The 21,562-nt window shown below is 38.4% G+C and overlaps 1 protein-coding gene across 1 annotated transcript in view; it reads right to left on the bottom strand.

The window, feature by feature from the left end:
• LOC139150409 (von Willebrand factor D and EGF domain-containing protein-like) overlaps positions 1–20,397 on the bottom strand; it is a 44,532-nt gene extending 24,135 nt beyond the window's left edge. The window contains exons 1-5 of the mRNA XM_070722766.1: positions 20,262–20,397; positions 18,995–19,396; positions 15,894–15,901; positions 13,138–13,275; positions 10,295–10,381 (exon numbers count right to left, since the gene is read on the bottom strand). Coding sequence (XP_070578867.1) covers positions 10,295–10,381; positions 13,138–13,275; positions 15,894–15,901; positions 18,995–19,396; positions 20,262–20,397 — 771 coding nt within the window. The remainder of the gene's footprint in view (positions 1–10,294; positions 10,382–13,137; positions 13,276–15,893; positions 15,902–18,994; positions 19,397–20,261) is intronic.
• Positions 20,398–21,562: the final 1,165 nt, after the last annotated feature.

Genomic DNA, 21,562 nt, shown 5'->3' with positions numbered 1-21,562 from the left:
TATCCGGCAATATGTACACTGTACAGTAGAAATACTGTATACGCTCCAGGTATGTATAACTACTAGTATAAGCTTATACTCCACAAAATGGCCACAGGCGGCGTGAACTTTCTGAAAAGATTTCCTAAACGTCCTACTTGTTACCTTAGAGACTCACATGTGATGTCCTGAAAAGTATTCTCTGCAGTAATTCCAGTTTCTGTCAACATGCAAAGCTGAATGACACGAGACGTAGTAGTGTGCAGACTACACATTCACGAGCACGTTCACTCAACTGCGCACGCTCATATTGGCAGATACACTGGCAAAAGAGTGCGCATGCGTAAAGTTATATTTGTAGCACAGATCTCATGGAAGCTCATGCCTTTGCTCTATTTCCATCCCAAAACTTCCTTGATTGCTTACAGTTAATGCACATGAACAAAATAAAACCAACAACGTCAGCATAGGGAGAGGGTTTATGGTTTTCGCCACAACTACAAATGCCACGCTGAAGGTACGTTTACAAGGCCAATTACACTGGCATAGACTCTCCACAGTCGCTGTGCCTTGTTTTTTACATGCCCACGACTGCCACGATGGGCCTGCATTCGAAGGCTACGCTGTGCAGCTCAGAAGCTGTGAGCAGGCGCTGCCAGACACAGCGACTGTCAGTTTTTGCAAGTATATGAATATTCATAAGGGTAGTGATGTCAAAAGGAACACCTAACTGGGCGGAGAGAATATATGTACGACAATTAGAAGTCACCCCTATTGACAAAATTAAAATAAACAACACCTCTTTTTCAGAATTCCCACAGCTTCAATGAACTGTTATTAGATTTCTATATAATACTTATAGCCCCTAAACTTGTAATAATAATAATAATAATAACAAGGCAGTATTGCTGAAGGCAATGAGTACTTGGGCCGTGATAGAGTAATTTTGAGGACAATATATACTACTATTCAAATATGGTCTTGAATTTCCTCCTGTCAATGAGGCATTTGATTAACTGGTTATTAAACGAAGCAATGGCATGACAACGGCAAAATATGTCTAGCAACTTTTGTGGAGTTTGAGGCAGGGGTTCTTTATTTATAGCGGGAATTGCTTAAACTCCTTAAATATTCAAATTACAGCAAATTTCTTTTGTTCTCGATGGTAGATGTCTAATATTTAGATGGGCATATTTAGATTTCTACCCTATAGTTATCCCTATATACCAAAAATCGGACATCCAGCTCTATTGGCTTGCTCAGAATTAGATATGTGCATAATTAATGAGGTACAATATGTGGTGTCATAAGGTGTCCCATCATACCATTTATGAAGGGTGTAGCACTTGTGGTTACTGAGTTGTGGACAAATATATATATTTGAGGTCAAAGGTCATCGAGGTCACGTGACATTTTGTCAAAATAATTGTATTGCTAAGTTATTCCTATATACCAAAAATCAGACCTCCAGCTCTATTGGCGCGCTCAAAATTATATATGCGCATAATTAATGAGGTACAATATGTGGTGTCATAAGGTGTCTTATCATACCAAATATGAAGGATGTAGCACTTGTGGTTACTGAGTTGTGGACAAATATATATATTGAGGTCAAAGGTCATTGAGGTCACGTCACATTTTGTCATAATAATTGTATTGCTAAGTTATTCCTATATACCAAAAATCAGACCTCTAGCTCTATTGGCTCGCTCAAAATAAGATATGCACATAATTAATGAGGTACAATATATGGTGTCATAAGGTGTCCTTTCATACCAAATATGAAGGGTGTAGCACTTGTGGTTACTGAGTTGTGGACAAATATGTATATTTGAGGTCAAAGGTCATTGAGGTCACGTGAAGTTTTGTCAAACAAATTATATTGTTAACTTATCCCTATATACCAGAAATCAGACCTCTTGCTCTATTGGCTCGCTCATAATTAGATATGCACATAATTAATGGAGTACAATATGTGGCATCATAAGGTGTCCCATCATACCAAATATGAAAGGTTTAGCACTTGTGGTTACTGAGTCATGGACAATAATGTATATTTGAGGTCAAAGGTCACCAAGGTCACATGATATTTGTCAAAATGTCTGAGATATCTGCGTGAACCGATGGACTCACTGATGCACTCACTGACGGATATGAGCCAATCTATAAGCCCCCTGGACTTTATCAGTGGGGACAAAAAAACTGTGTCACTGCATCCTTTAGGCAATATGAATACGATGAGAAACTAAATTTATATTTTTCTTGGCATCATACATGCGAGTCTATGGAGAACTGCCTTATACATGGGAGTCTATGGAGGTGTAAACTAAAAAGTCCTCTAACACGGCCAAATTTGATAGCATGTGAAACAAATCGGCGTGCATCTGTATGGGGTTGGGTACTGTAGGCGTGAACGGACGGACGGACGGACGCACGGACATGACCAAACCTATAAGTCCCCTCGGACTTCGTCCGTGGTGATTAAAAACAACGCAACAGTTATTACAGCTACACCGGCGGTAGGTTCATATCCAGAGCCCCGTACGGTCTGCCGCCGTCGCTTGAAAACAATCTCATGCACCCGGCCATATGGGCAGCTGGCCGGATCACAGTCGCTCGAGAGCTATTCAGCTCTGGGACTATTCGCCCCATAGACGAGTATACAGAAGCGAGGTATTTCTCGCTTCTGTATACTCATCTATGGGGCGAATAGTCCCAGAGCTGAATAGCTCTCGAGCGACTGTGGCCGGATGCATGACTTCCCGGAGAAGGCGAGCTGTCACGTTCAAAGCTCAGGATTATTTGTCGATCAAATTTCAGTAAATTTACCTTACCTAGATGAAATTTTGTCTATAGGCTGAAATTTCGCCGAAGTTTGACAAAATTACATCGATTTTTCAGGTTCATATGCGACATTTTTGAGTTTTGAGTGCAGACAGAAATAAGTTTGAGGCACCATGGCTGCGACCCCATGTTGACCCCTAGCCCTGCGTACGATGCTATGTGCTACAGCTAACACACAGCATCGTACGCAGGGCCAGCGAGAGAGTTGCCGACATCGACGGTTATTTACGAGAAGTGAATAAAAGACTGTCATTTTGGAAGCGATCGAGTAGCTGAGGTAGGCTGGGATACGACTTGGGCCCAAGAACGCTGAATTTCGGCAGTAATTTGGCTTTTTAAGTCAAGTCCCAAAATGGATTTGAAGTCACCGACCCAACGTACGGGTCTTTGCAGGGCGGTTAGCTGTAGCGGAACACACAGCATCGTACGCAGGGCTAGTTGACCCCCAAGTGAAAATGTGTTCGCGATCAAATCTTCCTATATTTTTTTCAGAATTTTCAACAAAATCATTGCTTCTTACATCTTTTGTAAAATATAAAATACTAAAATAAAACTGCGATGTGCCATGTCTCCAGATTTCTAAAATATCGTTCGTTGACCGTTCGACACAAACTTGTGACGCAGTTGAAATTCAATACTGACCGCCAAATAAATGAGACGAGATCAGTCTAGACATCCTCCAAATTATCCAACCATTCGCATTGGAGTTCAGCTCGCTTAGAGTATCATAACATTTTTCGGCCTTTAGATCGACCCTAATATCTCCCATTTAGGAAATAAATACACAAGCTACCTCGACAAAACTTCGTGCACCATGCACCATCCAAGACCAAACGCACTACAAATATGTCTTGACGTCATCATCTCCTTACATGGTAATCGGCATACCGTATTTTTTAGCAAAGGGGACACAGAATACGTCGGAGTATTCAGTTTCAAAACGTATTACATTGTGTGATGTTGTCAAAAAAAAGTCATGTTACTGCAGTGGTATAAATTACAAAACACAAAAGTTCAAATCAGTTTATTTTGGACTGGCTTTACCCAACATTTCATATTGTTTCTTATGCCAGATTTGACCACGTGCTTACTGGCGACCCCTTTTCATGCAAATTTTGTGTCAAATGATGTGTTACCCTGGAAAAACAAACGTACGATTTCTAAATGAAGGAGGCGAAATTTGCCCTCAAGACTCGAAACCACCCCTTATGGGGTGTACCTAGCTATTTTTAACGAGCTTCTCGAATCTGCAGCTCTATTTCGAAATGATGGTCTGGTTTTCTCAGCTCAAGGATAAGTGTTCTCCATCGCTGTGGGCGTTACTATTCTCAACCGGGGGTACAGTTTCCAGTCGTAATGTTTTTCATGTGTCCGGGATATAAAACCTTCCCTTTTCAAACTTTCTCTTTGATTAACACTAATCCACATCTTGTCAGTGATTAAACATGTTTCAAGTTCAAATGTTAAATTCTGGTCTCGAGCCCTCCTGTTCGACCAAACCGAAATTACCCCTCCCACTTTGGCTCGTCCAGTGGGTGTAGCAAGGGTCGTGCCATCGCCTAGTAAACGGAGGGTGCATTAATTGTTGCATTTCGATGCACATTTTGATTATATTCAGAAGATTTTGTGGCAAAAACTCAGATAGAGAAGCATTTATATTCACATCTCACTTATTCAAGACTGGCTGAGAGCAGCACTTCCATTCAGTTAACATCATTACGCCATTTATTATGCCAAGAAAGATGAAGCCAATACATTTTGCCCTCCCTGGTCTCAGCCAGAAATGGTTTTACCTTACAGTTTTTTCCCACGGAATGAAAACAAATGTACTTGGGCTGAGGCCCAAGTACAATAATAATAATAATTTAGATTTCAAGGAACAGCTATTTATACAACATTTTAACATATGGCTATTAAGGTTGTGTTGTAACCAGATTGTGACTGACAGATATAAATATGCGAAGTTACGAAAATATTAAAAAGTACTAAACCTGCAATGTTTTGATTAATATTTAAAGTGATATAAAACTTTGAGTACAGTTGTACACTCGCTTCGTTCACAGTCGGGAATTGTCGGCTCTGACGCTGGTGAAGCTAACACTGTAGTAGCTGTGGAAACGCAGCTATCTATTGGCGGGGTAGCGTGCGTCGCTATTCGGGTCAAAGGTCAACCCCTGAAGTCAACCCCTGACGGCCGTCACGCTATTCACGTTCGAACGCACGACGTCCTTATTAGCATATCAATAGAAGTCAAAGTACGCTGCTGGAGTTCAGGCAGGTATAGGTCATTTTATTGAATTACACACACTTTGGTTTATTTTGCCGTTCAAAGTTCCGATACAAGTGGTGTGGTCGTAATGGACCCACTTTCGCCGATAGTTGGCTCGCAGCTATCCCTGGCGGAGTTGACCTTTGACCCGCATAGCGACGCACGCTACCCCGCCAACATATAGCTGCGTTTCCACAGCTATCACTGCAGCGTCATACTACGAATCATTTTCGCCTAATCCCTGAAGCTGAGAAAGAGGAAGAGAACTTTACGCTAGTACTTCATCAAGGACTGTAGGCTGCGATTTTGCTAGGTCCGATGTTTGAGGGCGCAATGTGACTGACGCATGCATATATCACTAAAAATGGTGACACTGCAGTAATTTCTGTTGGACACGCTGAAAGTTTGTCGGTCAGTTAACTGTTTGGAAATTTTGAAATTGGGAGGATAAAGAAGTCAGAAAATCGGGTGATTTGCATACATTGCTTGACAACTGCTTGACAAGCTAAAACGTGAACCCAACCAATATTTCAATCTTGGGTTAACAACTTTATTAAAATTGAGCGAATATTTGCGAAAAAAGTTATTTTTTGAGCAAAATATGCTGTGTTGGGTGCAGCGCCCCCTTAATTGACTTCTAAAATTATTTTAAAACTATTCCCTTGCTTCATACTATTTAAATATGTATATTGCTAAACGTATGTGTCAATGTCTAGGGTATTCAAGATTAAACATAGACGTCAGATATCTTGGGCATAAGTAATGAAGTGGTTATCAGGGAGGTAATGACAACATCTAAATATGAAAGCTGAGCTCTTGGTTGTCGCCGGCTCAGTACAACGTAACCACTGAGCAATGGCTATGCAATAATGTCTTCCTACAGAGTATAACGTAGAACAACCACAAACTTTATGTAGTTAATAATTCCATTCTAACTTTTGCTATGATTCTGTTTCATTAAACTTTGAAAAGCGCAGACATGTATTTGAGAGAAGGAACACAATGTCATTTTTTTCAATATGTGCTTAATATAACTACCTCCTAGGAGGAAAGTAGACCTTAGATTGCCGTGGGATGGGAAAATTACAAATATATTCCTTTTATTGGGTTCAACGAAAAAAAAAAACGATTATGCAATTTAAGCCATCCGCACAAACGACATTCAGAAACAGATATGAACTCAAAATGCTCACGTGTTTCAGTTCATGTTGCAGTTTGTTAATTGAAACTTTTGCCACAAATTTGTAACTTCATTGAAATTATTAAAATCAACATGTTCAATATTCACCATAGATTAAATATAAATATATTTAATTGCTAAAATGAAAATACTAAATTTCTGTCATTGTATCACCACTTTATATACAAGTGTAATTGCCTTTGGTCAAGTCCTATAAGCTATACATGCCAAACTGTGAAAGCTTGTTAGATATACAAATTATAAATTAGCTGACATGAAAATGCAAAATGTCTTTCACTTATACAACATAATTGTCTTATCAATACTCATACAAGTTTCATAAACTTTTTGGAGGCCTTCTAGTTTTATATCCTACTTAGGTTAGTTAAATATGCAAATTGGTAGCTTGCTGTTGTAAAAATGCTAAAAGTTGTTTAATAATATTCAATCATATTTCTAAATGTACATAGCAGATTAAATCGACTTTGATATGTTAGATATACAAAGATTTACGTAAAGATTTTGCCCAGTGTGTATCCCTAATTAGGAAAGTTCGTTATTATCCAAATTAGCGATTAGCCAAAGAAAAATATTAAATGACTTTCAATTTTTTTTAACTTAGTATCATTAATGTAATTTGCAAGTTTCATCAAATTCGGTTATGTCAATTAAGGTATGTGTCCCGAAAAAGGAAAGTTTGTTAAATATGCAAATCAGTCGTACGTTTATCTAAAACTGCTTAAACAACTTCCACCGTTACATCAGAGTATCTAAAATACACAGTGCAAGTTTTCTCAATTTTGATCACACCAATCCGGATATATCCCTTATTGGGAAAGTTCGTTAGATTTGCAAATTCATGATCAGGTCAAGTGAAAATGCAAAATGCCTTTCAAAATTGTTTTAATATTGTGATAGTATCATCAATGTATATAGCATGTTTCGCCAACTTTGATCTAATTAATCCAGGTATGTATCCATAATTAGGAAAGTTCAATCATTCAGCAAATTTGGAAATTGTTAAAATGCTGAATGACTTGCAATAATGTTATGTCATAGTATCTTCAATGTACATAGCAAGTTCCGTCAATTATGGACCAGTCAATCAATAAATATAACCCTAATTATAGGAAAGTTCATTTAATATGCAAATAAGAAATTGGCTCAGGTAAAAATGTTAAATGACTTTCAACATTGTTTTAACCTACACACGCAATTGTGCAGTACCTTAGCCAAAGCTTGGCGGCACTCTAAGCTTCCGCAAAGGGTTGCAAATACGCTTTAGCTAAGGTTATCGTCGGTAAAGAATAACAGACTTCTTCCTCTCCACATTTTGAGCACCCCTTGAAGTTTTCAATTTTTTGAGGAACCTTCTCACATTCCTCCGGTCTCCCACGCCGTCAATAATGACGGCTCCCTTAAAGGGACATTTGCTGTAATCTTTGGTCATACTTTTAGTTTTCCTGTTTAGTATATCAAATGCTATTTCCTATCCAACTCCCTAAAGCATGCAAGTATGCCAAGTATTCTGCTTATCAACAAAGCCATACACATGTAAAGGCTATTGTTATTGTTGACAAATGAGTTCTTGTCCCCACTTGAATTCAATTTTTAACAATGAGAATGCTAACTATGCAAATAAATGATGTGTTAACAAAGCTTAGAGACCGAACAGAAATTACAGGGGTAATGCCAGTGTTTTTTTTAGATGGGTAGCAATTTTCGCCCATTTTTGAATGGTCATGAAATTCCATGCACGTCTTTTTGCCCAAGAAATGGTTGGCAACTATTAGAAGCCAAGATATAGTGCTTTGTCCATACACATCAAATCATAATACATCGATGTCTATTGGGTAAAGTATATTAAGCAATTTTCCCTACGAAACTGTACTTTAATACACTGTAATATTGCCCAATAGTATTTTGAATTTAGTTTTAATGACTGACAATGACTCTGACCGATAGTGAACCCTACATGTGATGCATCGTGAGAATGACCTCTGCTTGTTTATTTACCGGACCTTTGAAGTAACCGTTATCTTCCTTTAGTGAATCTATTGTTTTAACAACTGCTTAAGTCATTAGCAATGACCGGACGTCCAAACTGGATCTCCATGTTCTGTGTTGACAGATAGATGGAAGCTACGTGCTTGCCCTTTGCTTTTGCCGACTTAACTTTAGTTAATTTTAGACGCATACCTAAGTCATGACAATATGCAGATTTGGAGACGATTTAAATTGTACACTTTCTAGATAGCGACCCCCACTCCTTTTTAGGCACTTCACTTTTATACTCCTTCTGTGTACTTCATACACACTTCTTTGCTTGACACTTCGACAAAGATATGGGCACCCAGAGACGTTGACGTACTGATGCTAGCGGTAGGCCTAGTCTGTTCGACTGTGGTAGACCACATCTTTGTAGACAGCCAACCTTTCTAGACATTTTAACGATGTAGTCGTATTGTTATTAAACTAATCGATAATGTAGTACCACTCGCCTGTATGAGCTTGTTACAAGCCCCCCATACGAGTAACTGGGAAAGCAACGGCCATCAAGAACAACATACGTATTGGACGATCATGACAAACTTCAACCGGCCACGCTACGTGACATTACTTTTGATAATTTGTGTAAATGTACTTTTGTTTGAAGCGGGAAGTTAAAAGTGCATGTGAGAACAAGAAATTTTATTTTTGGTTTGCATTTAATCGTTGATTCACTATACATGGTAGTCTATGAGAAAACTATGAACAATTTTTCCAGCATAAAATAGTATATATTTGTTCAATTATAGACGTCGGATGATTTATATCAATGTACTTGATTAGAATAGGATTGTTACAAGTGCACATGTGTACAAGATAATTGATTTTTGAATTTCGCCGAAAAGGTACATCCAATATACATAAGAGTCTATGGGAAATATGCATCATTTAATTAGCAATATGAAAAATAAAGGGCTAAAATTGTAAAATGTGACGCTACCACTTAGGCAAGTTTGTAAAATGTTACTCCCCCTATTCCTCAGGCCCATCCTCTCTCATAATAAGTGAAGGCTTCATAAATAAAGATTTTTGATGACAGAGATCTAGTATGTAAGTCCAATGAGCTAATCCGTTCCCATCTTTCAGGATGCAGCTATTCTTAAGCCATTTACGTAATACTGACATAGACGTTTTGCTCTGCACTATGTTGGTATCCAGCCTTTATTTCACACCACACCTAGCGTCACCAAAACTTTGTTTCGAGCTCTTTGTCCAGGTTCATTCATTTCAGGTCTTGCTTTCGGACCCTTTGTTTCCCTATCCCTCCACCTACCGAATATCCTCCTTGGCTCCATCAGCCTGCTTCCTTAATTCTTGTTCATTTCATGTCCCCCATTCAAGAAGTTGTCATCACCATCCTGGCGGAACCACTTTCACTTTCGGCTCCTTAAAAGTCTGTAAACCCAAGTTTGCAACCCAAACCTTTACTTCGGAAGCAGACTGGTGAAAACCCTAAACAGCAATTTTCGCCGAGGCACTGATGGTTCGAACAATCGGCATGCTTATCGTAATATTGCAACGCATGCGTAATTACCAGTTGAGAATTTCGATTATTTCACCCACTCCAGAACCTAAAAAGGGTTGTGCTCGGACACGAATAGCTGTGAATAAATTAGTCCCGCTGTAAATATTAGATCCCTTCACAAGATGATGCAATATCATTACTATCTATAAGACAATTTTACAAGAAAAATAAAGATCTTCATGACTTTTTTCATGAAATGAGCTGAAATGATTGCCAAAAGTATACTTACATTACCCTTCAAGTAAGTGAATTCTTAGTATGGTGACATGAATGAATGAATCAGTAACATTTTGTGATGTAAGTGCATTTTAGTAATATCACAGTCATATAATTCTGAAAAATTTCATGAAATTACGACAAAATATTAGATATTTCAAGATAGGGCGGCACATTATTAAAAGTAATATGTTAAAATCAAATGCCCATATCTAGTCATTAGGTCACATACCGTAATGCCTGCAAAGAAGTCACCGCTGCTCTTTTCAGGACTACTCACTTCGGCGTAGAAGAAATATGTTGTCACTGAACATCTTATCTGAACAAGACAAAAACGTAAATTTGAGCTTCTAGTATAATTAGGAAAATAAAGTTGAAATAATTAAAACCATTTATCATTATTGAAAAGTAACAGCAATGAATAATCACGCTCCTCTATCATAGAGTTGAGGATGAGAACCCGTCTTTACAATGGTTTGGTTTGTATTTCAGTTTCACTGTGAAATTCTTATTTTGCTCTCGGCCGACCTATCCAGATACAATGCAATTTGACACAATTAAGTTTGATCACCATTGTAAAATATCAAAGTCTGTATTACATTTGATAAAATTGCAATTTTGCAATGTTGCCTTAAAATGAGGTGTTTTTTTACAGAGACGACACTTCGACGTTTATTCTTCCATTGCTAAACATGTAACCAGTTATTATGGACAAATGTAAAAGCAAACTCCTTGTGATTTCTTCAACGGCCACCAAAAGTTCAATATTTGAAGGTGAAATGAAAAGAAAAAATAGCTAAAACGTCACCCTGTTCCACGTATTAAGTATGAACAAGAAGATTAGAGACAAAAAGGGCAAAGAAAATGTCTAAAAACCACCTTTTCGTTTCACCAAATCTCGATCTGCAAGACTGACCCAGAATCAATTTTATTATCGATTTTTCAAATTCGCCATCAGAGGGCGTCTAGTGACGTCATTGAGTCAAAACAAAATGTCACTCAGTGACAGCGAGAACGGTGCGGACTATTCAGACCTCGAAGACTTAGCCAGAATTACGGCAATCTGGCCTTAAACTCTAAAACTTTTCTAAAATTCAATGATATGAAAGACCAGGTTGACCTGGGTTGGTAACACTGCTGGTGGACAGATTTGTCCCCGAGGTTATCGTTCGCCCAGTTAAAGCGATGAAATTCGTTTCTTCGCTTCGATAAAGTGTGTTATTAATTAAGTGCGATGTATGATAGTGAGCATGCGTGCCTGAGTGCTTCAAGAACTCTACAACATGTTGAGTGGTCTCAGTCACAAAAAATGTAACAACTTAGCCGGCTATTGTACCACTCTTTTTGGGAGTGGAGATTTAGCCGAGTGGTTCTGTCTGTGGCCTCTCAGCTAGGCGACTGATGCCGTATGTTGTGGGTTCGAATCCGATTGAAAACTATCCGTATTTAAAAATAAAAAACTCTGTAAATGACTCTGTACACATGCGTACATGATCAGAATACCATTCACTATGGCTACGAGGCTGCGGCACCCTTATGAGCGCATTGACGTAATCGGGGGGCTCTAGGTAATGCTGGCAAATCTTTACTGCCAGCGACGCCGGCTGATGATCGACATGGCCGAAATATTCCAATCCCATTCCCGGTCACGGAGGCTAAGGAGACTGCGTTCGCGGACGCAGGAACTTCTTGACTCCCTGAACTAGGACATCGATGTCGTCCACGAGACGTGGGAAATACTTCGCCGACCATGGCCAGATACTGAAGCGTTATAGATCCGATCATCAGATGATCAAAAACCAAACGGCCCTTTTCAGGGCCACCACATCCTCCAAAAAGAGATTATCCGTTTAATAATATTAAGATTTTACATCTTACCTCTGACAATCACAGAAAACGTAGTTTTTCACGCGTCCTACACACAGTACATGCACGCCTGCTCACAAATTGGCGCATTCATGTCACACATTTTGCTACTTTTTTGCGTCAGTGTTCTAAACCGCAGCATGCAGCGCTGCGACATTGAAGTGCCGGCGATGCCAACGAGCCGAATTTTACAGGACTGTGGGGCTCTAAATTAATAAAATTTTCATCACTATGTGTTTGAAAACATAATGGTGTTAATTACTGTAAATATGAAAAATACAATTATTATTTCTGTCACAGGAGGGACTGTGTTTCCGTACAATCCACTTGACTGTAAACAAACAACTTGCAGTTCTAAAAGCTAAACACGACTGAGGTCTGATTTTTTTCGCCTACATTTCAATTTTACTTTAAAATTATGACTGAATTGTACATGCGATCATCAATGATACAAAATGTAATGCCAGTGTCACAGTTAAAAGTAATAGATAAGGAAAGGGAAAACATGGGACGGGCCTGCTCATAATTACCTCTCGCCGACGTTTCTGCATGGAGGAGGAGCCTTCAAATGTTCCTGATCAGTATTGTGGTAATAAAAAGTGTTGGAATAGCACCGGCTTTAGGTGTAATGACTTTTGTGTATTCTAACTGATGCTATGATGCTCGGAGGAATGATAAATAATAAAAATAAAGATAAAAGTATACCGAGCACAGCCGTGAGTATTGACTCGGCTCTCGATATTTTCTCCGGACTGCTTCAATCCCTTTTTTATGCTTCGCGACTCTGTAGGTAAGCTAAAGAAGCTTGCTTCTGGCCCTGTACCGTTATTGCAATTAAATGAAATACAATAGACCATCGTTTGTGTTTACATATGGCTAACTAAGAGCGCAACAACTATTTACATATAAGAAAAGATAATACACTCAACTTGGCCGCCGCCGTGAATAGAAAGCACACCACTTGTGTTTGACTTAAATGACGTCACTAACCATAGAACCCAAAATGAAGGACGTTGGCGAGCATTTCCAATTGCGTTTCGTGGGCGGGGCTAACACCCAACTACATTTTCGAGAAATGTGATTAATTTGTCTCATCGCTGTCAATTCTTTTATCATAATGAGCATATGTGAGTTGGATGTAAACGAAATACTATAGTTTTTGAAAAATTTAAAATTTTCTTTTCATTTCACCTTTAACAAGGTACTCACATTCTGTCCAAGCGAGTAGAAACCCTCATTGCCAACAATAGGATGTTTAAATTGGTCCACGCGAGATATGTACGGTTCATCGTTACCGTCGGTTGTATCCAGGGTCTCCAGCAAAACAAAATGTCGTCGACATACCAACTGACATTAAATTGTGATTGGTCATCGTTACTGTCACTTTTGAAGCTACAGCTGAAGACTGGGGTCATTTGTTCCCCATAGACACCACCATAGTCTTTAGACGCAATGCTAATCTTTATGTCTGGTCCACTAGTGATTCTTGGATATTCGTCTGTGCAACGAAGAAACCTTGTTAGTAACAAAAGGCACACTATCATAAACAGACATTATTAAAACGTTTTTATGTTAGCTAAGGACGCTTGTAGGTATTCTTTAAAAGGGGTGTTATCTTTCAATGTAAAATCATGGTAGCCCTCCATATTTCCAACTGCAGCAAGTTACTTTAATTCGTCCTTATCTGAAATCCACGACCAGTTGCAGACATTCTACAGTGCTATAACTTGATGGCGACAGAAAGCACGATTCTCGATTTGTACATAAAAGCAAGGCAATAAGGCCGTAATTTTCGAAATGAATGGAGTTCCATAAGTCCGTAGGTAATAGCGAAGCCAACATTTGCACATGTCCCGGGTGACGTACCTCTTTACGTAATGAAATAAAAGTAATCCGCTTAGATAAAACACAACTCTCGACAAAATCATGCAATTTGTTACAATAATTTTGATCCATCCATATCAAAAATAAATAAGAAGACTTTCTATGTGATAAATATGTAATCCCATGAAATTTTCTCTGTTTGACGTCATCGTGTAATCTGTTTTTCGCGGAGCCGCTCAACTTCTCACCTTCCGCTCGAAGTTGTAGGGCCCCGCGAAAAACACGTAAACGATGATGTCATACAAAGAAATATACCATAGGATTTATATATATATATATATATATATATATATATATATATATATATATATATATATATATTATATATATATATATATATATATAATATATAATATATATATATATATATATATATATTATATATATATAATATATATATATATATATATATATCAGAAGGGTACATTATATTGGACAATAATAATATAACATTACTTTCTCCAATATTCGTATTATAATTGTATACTTACACATCTGCATCAGTGTCCTTTTAAAAATGAAGAAATGAGTTCAGACCAGCTTAACAAAATCGAGTATAGTACATTTCGTTCAGATTGTTTTGCCTTGTTTAGTGATTATTGATATGTGTTCTTGTGGTATTCTATTGTAATTACCATCGATTAAACATAAACGCCAATTAACCTTATATTCTATTGTTTATTTAAAACTGTCCTGATTTCTTCGTTCTTTCTTTTTTCAGGGTCTTCTTGATATTAAAGCACAATCAGCCTTAATCCTAGACAAAATTATCATACTGGAATGTCCAGCCGGAATAACTCGCACACGAAATGAGCAGAGCTAAAACATCATCTGGAACAGTCCAATGGAATTTAGTTGATCTCATCCTGACGCTGCAAGGAATCTTTTCCGTTTTCACAATTTTTACGTGCTCGCAGTATTTGTTTTGATCAAATGGACTTTCAAATCAGTTAGACACTATAAGTACTTGGTTCACGTCATGCAGTTATCATTGATCTGTAATGGACAAAGCTAGCAGCGTGTCAACCATTGACACAAAAGAAGGCATTAATGTCGACCATCTCATCCCCATTCAATCGCATTCCTGTTGTTTTTACGTTACCATCCTTTGAAATTTTGTATTCGTAAAATCGTTTTCGAGTTCTCTATTTCAAACAACGCCTCTAATACCTGTCATATTGTTTCTCCACCTGCCAGCATGGCGTTTCGACGTGATCCAAATATCAAAGATCAGCTCGACCATTTTACCCAATCGACCTCGCAACTTGTACACTGGCCATCGTGTTTGCACAAAGACCCTGGAGAAACACTCTAGACTACGGTTTGCACATAGACAGTAGAGAAATGTTTCAATCTCTACTGTCTATGGGATGCAATATCTGCCATCACATTTTGGCACTTATGTTATTCAGATCCCTTGTGGTAGACTCAACATTTCCAGCGTGTTTACTTTCACGTCGACCTAAATTGTTTTGTGTGTAATGCAAAGACTATAAAATGCATTATGTCTGCGAAGTAAAGCATCGACTAGGCCGCAAATTTGTTGAACCTCTTCGCGCTGTGGCTGACTGAAAACTGGCATACCATGTGGATTAACATTTTCGCACACCTCCCCTTTGCGGTTTCAGATGTGGCTGTTACGGAACTTATTTTCACTGACGACTCTACCAGTCACAAACTCGAAGAGACTACAAGTTTTAAACTAACAATCGTAGCATAAGCTGAGATTGTTGGACAGTTTAAAAACTTGCTCTCCCTGTTCCGTTATTGGTTGTTTTGCCGCTTTTGCTTCCAGAGCGTTCAAATTTTTGTGTGGTGTTCCAGTGTTGACAGAGAGTTGAACCCAAAACGTCCATGGTTTTATGCTCGGCTCATAATAAGTGTTTACCAGCCATTAGATGGTTCGTATTTTAAGTTATCAAGTACTCTACTTGTTCTTTTATCCCCTTTTGAGATATTTGCATGATGTTTTGCTTCTTGCCTCTTCTAAGTGAATCAATGCTTGTTAATTATTGATTCTACTTACCGTTGCACCCTGGGGTAAATCCTGTTGGCGAATTTTGTCCTTCTGGGCATCTCACCTCAGTGCCTTTAAACAAGAGGAGGTGAAAAAATGTTTATTGTTGTTACTTAACATCAGCAGTAAAAATGTTTACCCACATGCAAATGACAAGAAATTCCAAACAACTAGTTTTGGACATTTTGTTGAGGAAAGTATGGTGTGAAGTTATGGTGTTTGGTATGTGAGAGTTGGCGTTAATCTCCAAAACACGATTGCAATGGAAACATCACATCAGTTCAATACATTTCCTTAGAGACGCATGTTGCCGTTGAGATTGAACAAAAGCAAACTGTGGTACAATTTGCACGTGGTATTGTAAAGACGTGTTGCTGTCAAATTCGCCATACACATAACACAGACGCCTTGTATTTACAGCACGGACTGGTTATCAAAGTTAAAAATTAAATGAATGATCTCTTTCTTTGAAACACTTTCAACATTTTCGGGAGCTTAGTTTTTTTGTCGGGTGAAAAAGTGGGGGCACGAATTAGGGTTAGCTATGTTACGAGAGAAAAAAAGAGAACAAACGGTGAACTCAACTTTTTCCTTTTAAAACGAAATTTATTACAAAAAATAAAAGTAATCACTAAGTCAAGGGATAGAATACAAACTGTAAAGCTACTTATCTCAGCTGGGAGGTTACACAGCTCAGAGTTGAGTCAGACACTGAGAAAGGGTATATTTATAACTTATAACTTATATTTATAACTTATATTTATACTCATGTGGTTACGTAAGAGAATATAAGAACAATCTAGGACTTCTACTGATATGCTAATTACTGTTTCAAAATATCTCCACTTGTGACTATTGAATTTCCAGAAAGTTGTAAACATGACTATGTATGGTTTCAAGGTCATGAAGGACAGTTGCCTTAAGAATGTTCTAGATTAATTAAACTTCAGGTCATAAGTGCAGGGGAAAATGACCTACATAACAGCTAACAAAATTTTAGCAATGGCGCAAACGTAACGAGCGAAGTTCCAACAATTCGGTCAGCTAACGCCAATTCCTGGCTTCCACTATGATTCATCAGACAAACTCAAGCAAATGAAGACCAAATACACAAATTGTAGGGTTAGGGATAGTTTATGTCATCGTGGCTCTAATTTTGTCTCATTCCATTTAAAATATAAAATATCTGACATACAGAGAAATGTACAAGTTGCATGTGAAGGAGTATGTCGCTTGATTAAGTTAAGAGGCAACGCCAATGTGTAAACTTCATGCACATAACAGGACATCACTTGATCATGAGCGAGTGATGAAGAGCATGGTAGGCAAGTAGACTGCATTGATCATTGACACACTTACTCCAGGAACACACTGAAATAATCGATGATCACTAAAATTGTCCGTCGCACAGTCTGTGAGCCAAACATTACCTCAGGGGATATTACGCTTGCTCATAGACGTTTTTCTTGAGGTTCTATGGTTTGCTTTAATGACATTGATGGAAACAAAAGTACTGCAAACACCTGCATGGGACCTATGTATGGTTTAGGGTTGAGGTTGTTAGCACCAAGTTACATAGGCGCTATGCTGATCCTAGTTGTTTGTCAGCCTCAGTTACTCTGAAATGCGGCTTATTGAAGTATCTTTGGCAGGCTCAAACAAAGTCTGGAGCCCCTATGGGGTATATGTTTCAAGCTGGAAACTAAACTTTAGATCCAACGACAAAAAAGATAGAGGTGCGATTTCCAATATTCTGACCAGCGGGAATGTTTCACCGGCATGTAGGACAGTCCGTGGACACAGCACAGTCCACGAGAGACAGTTTGCACATCAGTGACACAGGTTGATCAGATTTTTTTATTTTTAAATGATGTCATTACACCAGAACAACTCAAGGCCAGTTGAAAAGTACCTTCTTAGTTATACTATCAATACTTTGGTGCGCGCATTAGATGTCGTTATCACAAGATTCAAGCCAAACTTACCAATTTATATTTTGCATTTCTTACTTCCTTGACACCTAAACATTTTGGCTGAATGAAGGTATATATAGTTGTCTGTGTCATATGCAAACTTGGATAAACACAAGATTCTGCTTCAAAGTTCCAAGGAAGAGTCAGGAAGAGTGACAAAACATTTTACCTCAACACTTTATAGCTCGTCTACCTGTCAAAATAGAGCTTTACAAGAAATCTCAATTCTATTAGATTGCTGTAAACATTCTCAAAGCATTATAGAAGGCAGGAGAAGCTAGGAACGAGTTGGGACATGCCAATATGGAATACCTAAGCACAATTAAATATCAGTGTTTTTGCTAAGGCCGGAAAGCAGGTAAATGTTGCCAGAGTTCCCAAGTCATTTAAGTTTGGTGCTTTGTATGTCAAATTTATCACATTGGGGACAACATAAATTTCACCGAGGTACACTAATTATTTACCAGTGATCTCAGAAATAACACTAAATATTGTTATTAACTACTATCTTAAAGCTTTAAGGCCTGTATATAAAGGCATAAGGGCCTTATGTATATGTTATATTCCCTACACGTGAGGTATGGCCAAAAAAAGAAATGTTTCTGGTCAGGTCTTTCTTTAAAAAATGGTGCGGCGACGCGCATTTTATTTTTTTTATTTTTATTTTTTTCCCCTAAAGGGAGGGAGGAGGGTCAGTTTTATAGTTTTATCAATAAAGTCACATGTATACTGTTCATGCAGTCACTGATCATGCCCCCAAAGAATTTTCTCTTTCTCTTCAGCCATTTTGGTTTGGTGTCAGCCACGGCCGCCGGCCACAAACAGGGAAAAAAAGGGTGACGCGCTGTTGTTCAAGTGACGCGCGCGCGGACCAGAAACATTTCTTTTTTTTGGCCTATTTATTAATATTCAAACTGATAGTATAAGGCCGGATAGGGCGTGCCAGGACATGCAAATATGAAACTCCTTGGCACAAGAGTAAATATTGTTCTAACGATGCCACAGAACTGTTTAATACTCAAAGCATTCAGTAGTCCAACAAATCGGTTCGGTTAGAAGGTGAAAAGTTTGCATACCACAAACAAGTTTTAAATAACAATTTTTAAGTCCAGTACTCGGACATTAGTTGCACACAGAATCAAACCGTGCAATACAAGTATTTTGGCAAGTTGCATGTACTGTTATTCCTTACCTGCACAGTAAGCACTAGGACAATATACACTTTCCAATCTGTAAACATAATAACCATCACACTTCTTCACTTCCATATCATATTTATCAAAACATGGTTCATTGTAACGAGAATTACATGCAGATGTTTCAGTGGTTTCATTTATTTCAGTCGGGTGAGCTCCCATCATGTACAGTGGGTACCTGGTGCCACATGCGTATTCGGGTAGATCGTTACGTGTTGTCATCTGACCACCAGCGGCGCTGACGAATCTGTACCACTGGTAACCCCGGAGATTATCATCACAAAGATACGTTACATCTGGTAAAGAGGGGTCCGCCATATAATTGATGCTTCGTTCAGGTTCGTCTATTTCGATGTGAGAGTAACATGGATCTTCAATGGCTGATGATGGAATTGTTGCTGAAACAGAAAACAATGTCTTTAGTAAGGGCTCGAATAAGTCATAATCCAATGAATCGACAATTTAGTTTTTTGTGGCAGTGGCTTTATAATTCAATTCCCAATTTAACATACCCGGTCAAAATCACTTTTAGCTTGAAAATAATGTTAATCCTCGCAGAAAGTTCGTTGGCACTAAATGTAATTGACTCTATCTGTACGTTTGTCCCTCTATTCATCAATCTGACGACACCACAAAATTATATTTTTTAATTTATTCTCACACACAATTGGACTTATATGCACATAAATTGGCTTAACAATGTCCCTGGTGTGCCTGCCTGTTGGTAATGTAGTTCTGGAATTTTTCCATCACCTATACAGTAGCAGTTGCTCGAACAAGTTAATCATTACAATCGAAAAGTCAAAAGAAAATTTATGCCAACCAAGCCGACACAAATGTCGTAGGTTCATATTTCGCCTAATCCCCGAAACGGTGGTGAAAAATCGCCGTTTGCCAGATTACAGTAAAAAATGAGAACGAGTTGATCAACACAACGAGCCTCCCGGAGAGAAATTTTGTCATGTACACTCTGATAACGTAATACAAGATGGCCACACTAAACGATGGCTATGTTGTAACACCTTGTCATGATTGACATGTTTAATGGGATTCGCGGCAAGTTTCACAGCATGATGGTATATTCTATGCGTCCACACAAAGGGAAACACGACAACGATGAATTATACTCGTAAATGGATAAAATTCTGTGGCAAGCAAATGCCGCGAAAACAACATTAACAACTCCATACCAACTCTCTCCGTATTTCATATATCGCACATCGTCTTTTCCTTGTTTGTTATGTTATATGCGTGGCGAATTACTTGGTACGTCATTCAGTGTTTGTTTTCCGATACACTTTTGCCGGCCATGCTGCAGTAAACACTGTGATACACGCCAGTCGGCAAACGACCGTAATGTGGTAAACAAGGTGTTTACTTCAGCACGGCCGGCCAGCATGTTTCGGGAAACAAGCGACTGAGGTGCTTTATAATTGTGCGATCCCATCAAGTCAGAAATAGCCCCATTAGAGATAGGATTTCAGCAAATTTGAGTGATATCTTGACCTAAGAAATAAACCTCTTGAACGAGACTGTGCTTAAAAAGTCAATGGGCGTGTGTACCAACAGTAGCCAGACCAACCATTTCTCACCTGATTAAGTGTACTCTTGTTATCATTGTAAAGTTACTCTGGCTATTATTCCCCCGTACAAGTTTGTAAACACGCTTGTTTATATACAAAAACACAGGGTGTTTATTGGATTGCAACATCGTCTACACTTCTGTAATGTCATTGTAATGAATGTCTAACAACAGGGTTTGTGCTAAGATGTTTTCTCATGAGGAGATTACGTTACTACATTTTCAAAATTCCTAAACTATTCTACAAATAGGAAAAAAAGAATCTGCATTTACATCGCAAAGTTGCTTCAACTATTGACGTCCACTTTAAAAATGGCTTAACAGAAATCTCAACGATATATCGATGGTTTGGCTCATATCATTGGCTCATATCATTTTTAGATGTAAAAATAAATAACTTTTTTTTTAATATTGGCAAATCTGTACTCCCATGTTGCATGTATGCATGTAATGTCGATGGTAGCACACTTTATTCTGTCAATCTTTTGTGCCCACGCGACTTTGAATGAATCTTTTGCGGATCCAGGACACATATGTTTCGTACGTTCGAGATGACATTACAAATGAACAATCGAACGCGAAGATCTCGCGAGAGGGCCCTAGCTATGCGAGAAATAACGAGACAGTTATTTATAGTCCTCAGAAGGTAGTAAGAAGTTGGCGTGAACTGCATAACATTCCAAAGTCCCTGATTAGTCTCACCGAAATCGCTTGATTTCACTCATTTTGAAGTACCTTGTTTTACTATGGATTAGCATTTATCATTAGAAATTCAATTAATTTTGATCGAATGCATTAAACTTATATCGCGTATGGCGCCATTGTTCGATTTTTGTTGTCAACGGCCAAGGGTGTATGACGTGAAATTTGCAGCAAAATTACCATAGTACATTTTTAGCGTGGGCTCAATGTACGGGTTATTTTTTGTGCTTTTGTGCTTTGGGATTTGTTTCTTCGGTTATACGTAAGCCAATTGAGAGCC

The sequence above is a fragment of the Ptychodera flava genome, chromosome 2 (assembly GCF_041260155.1).
Source record: "Ptychodera flava strain L36383 chromosome 2, AS_Pfla_20210202, whole genome shotgun sequence".
In the NCBI taxonomy this organism is placed as follows: Eukaryota; Metazoa; Hemichordata; class Enteropneusta; family Ptychoderidae; genus Ptychodera; species Ptychodera flava.
Note: the sequence above shows the minus strand (reverse complement) of the source record. Positions and strands in the feature narration are given on the sequence as shown.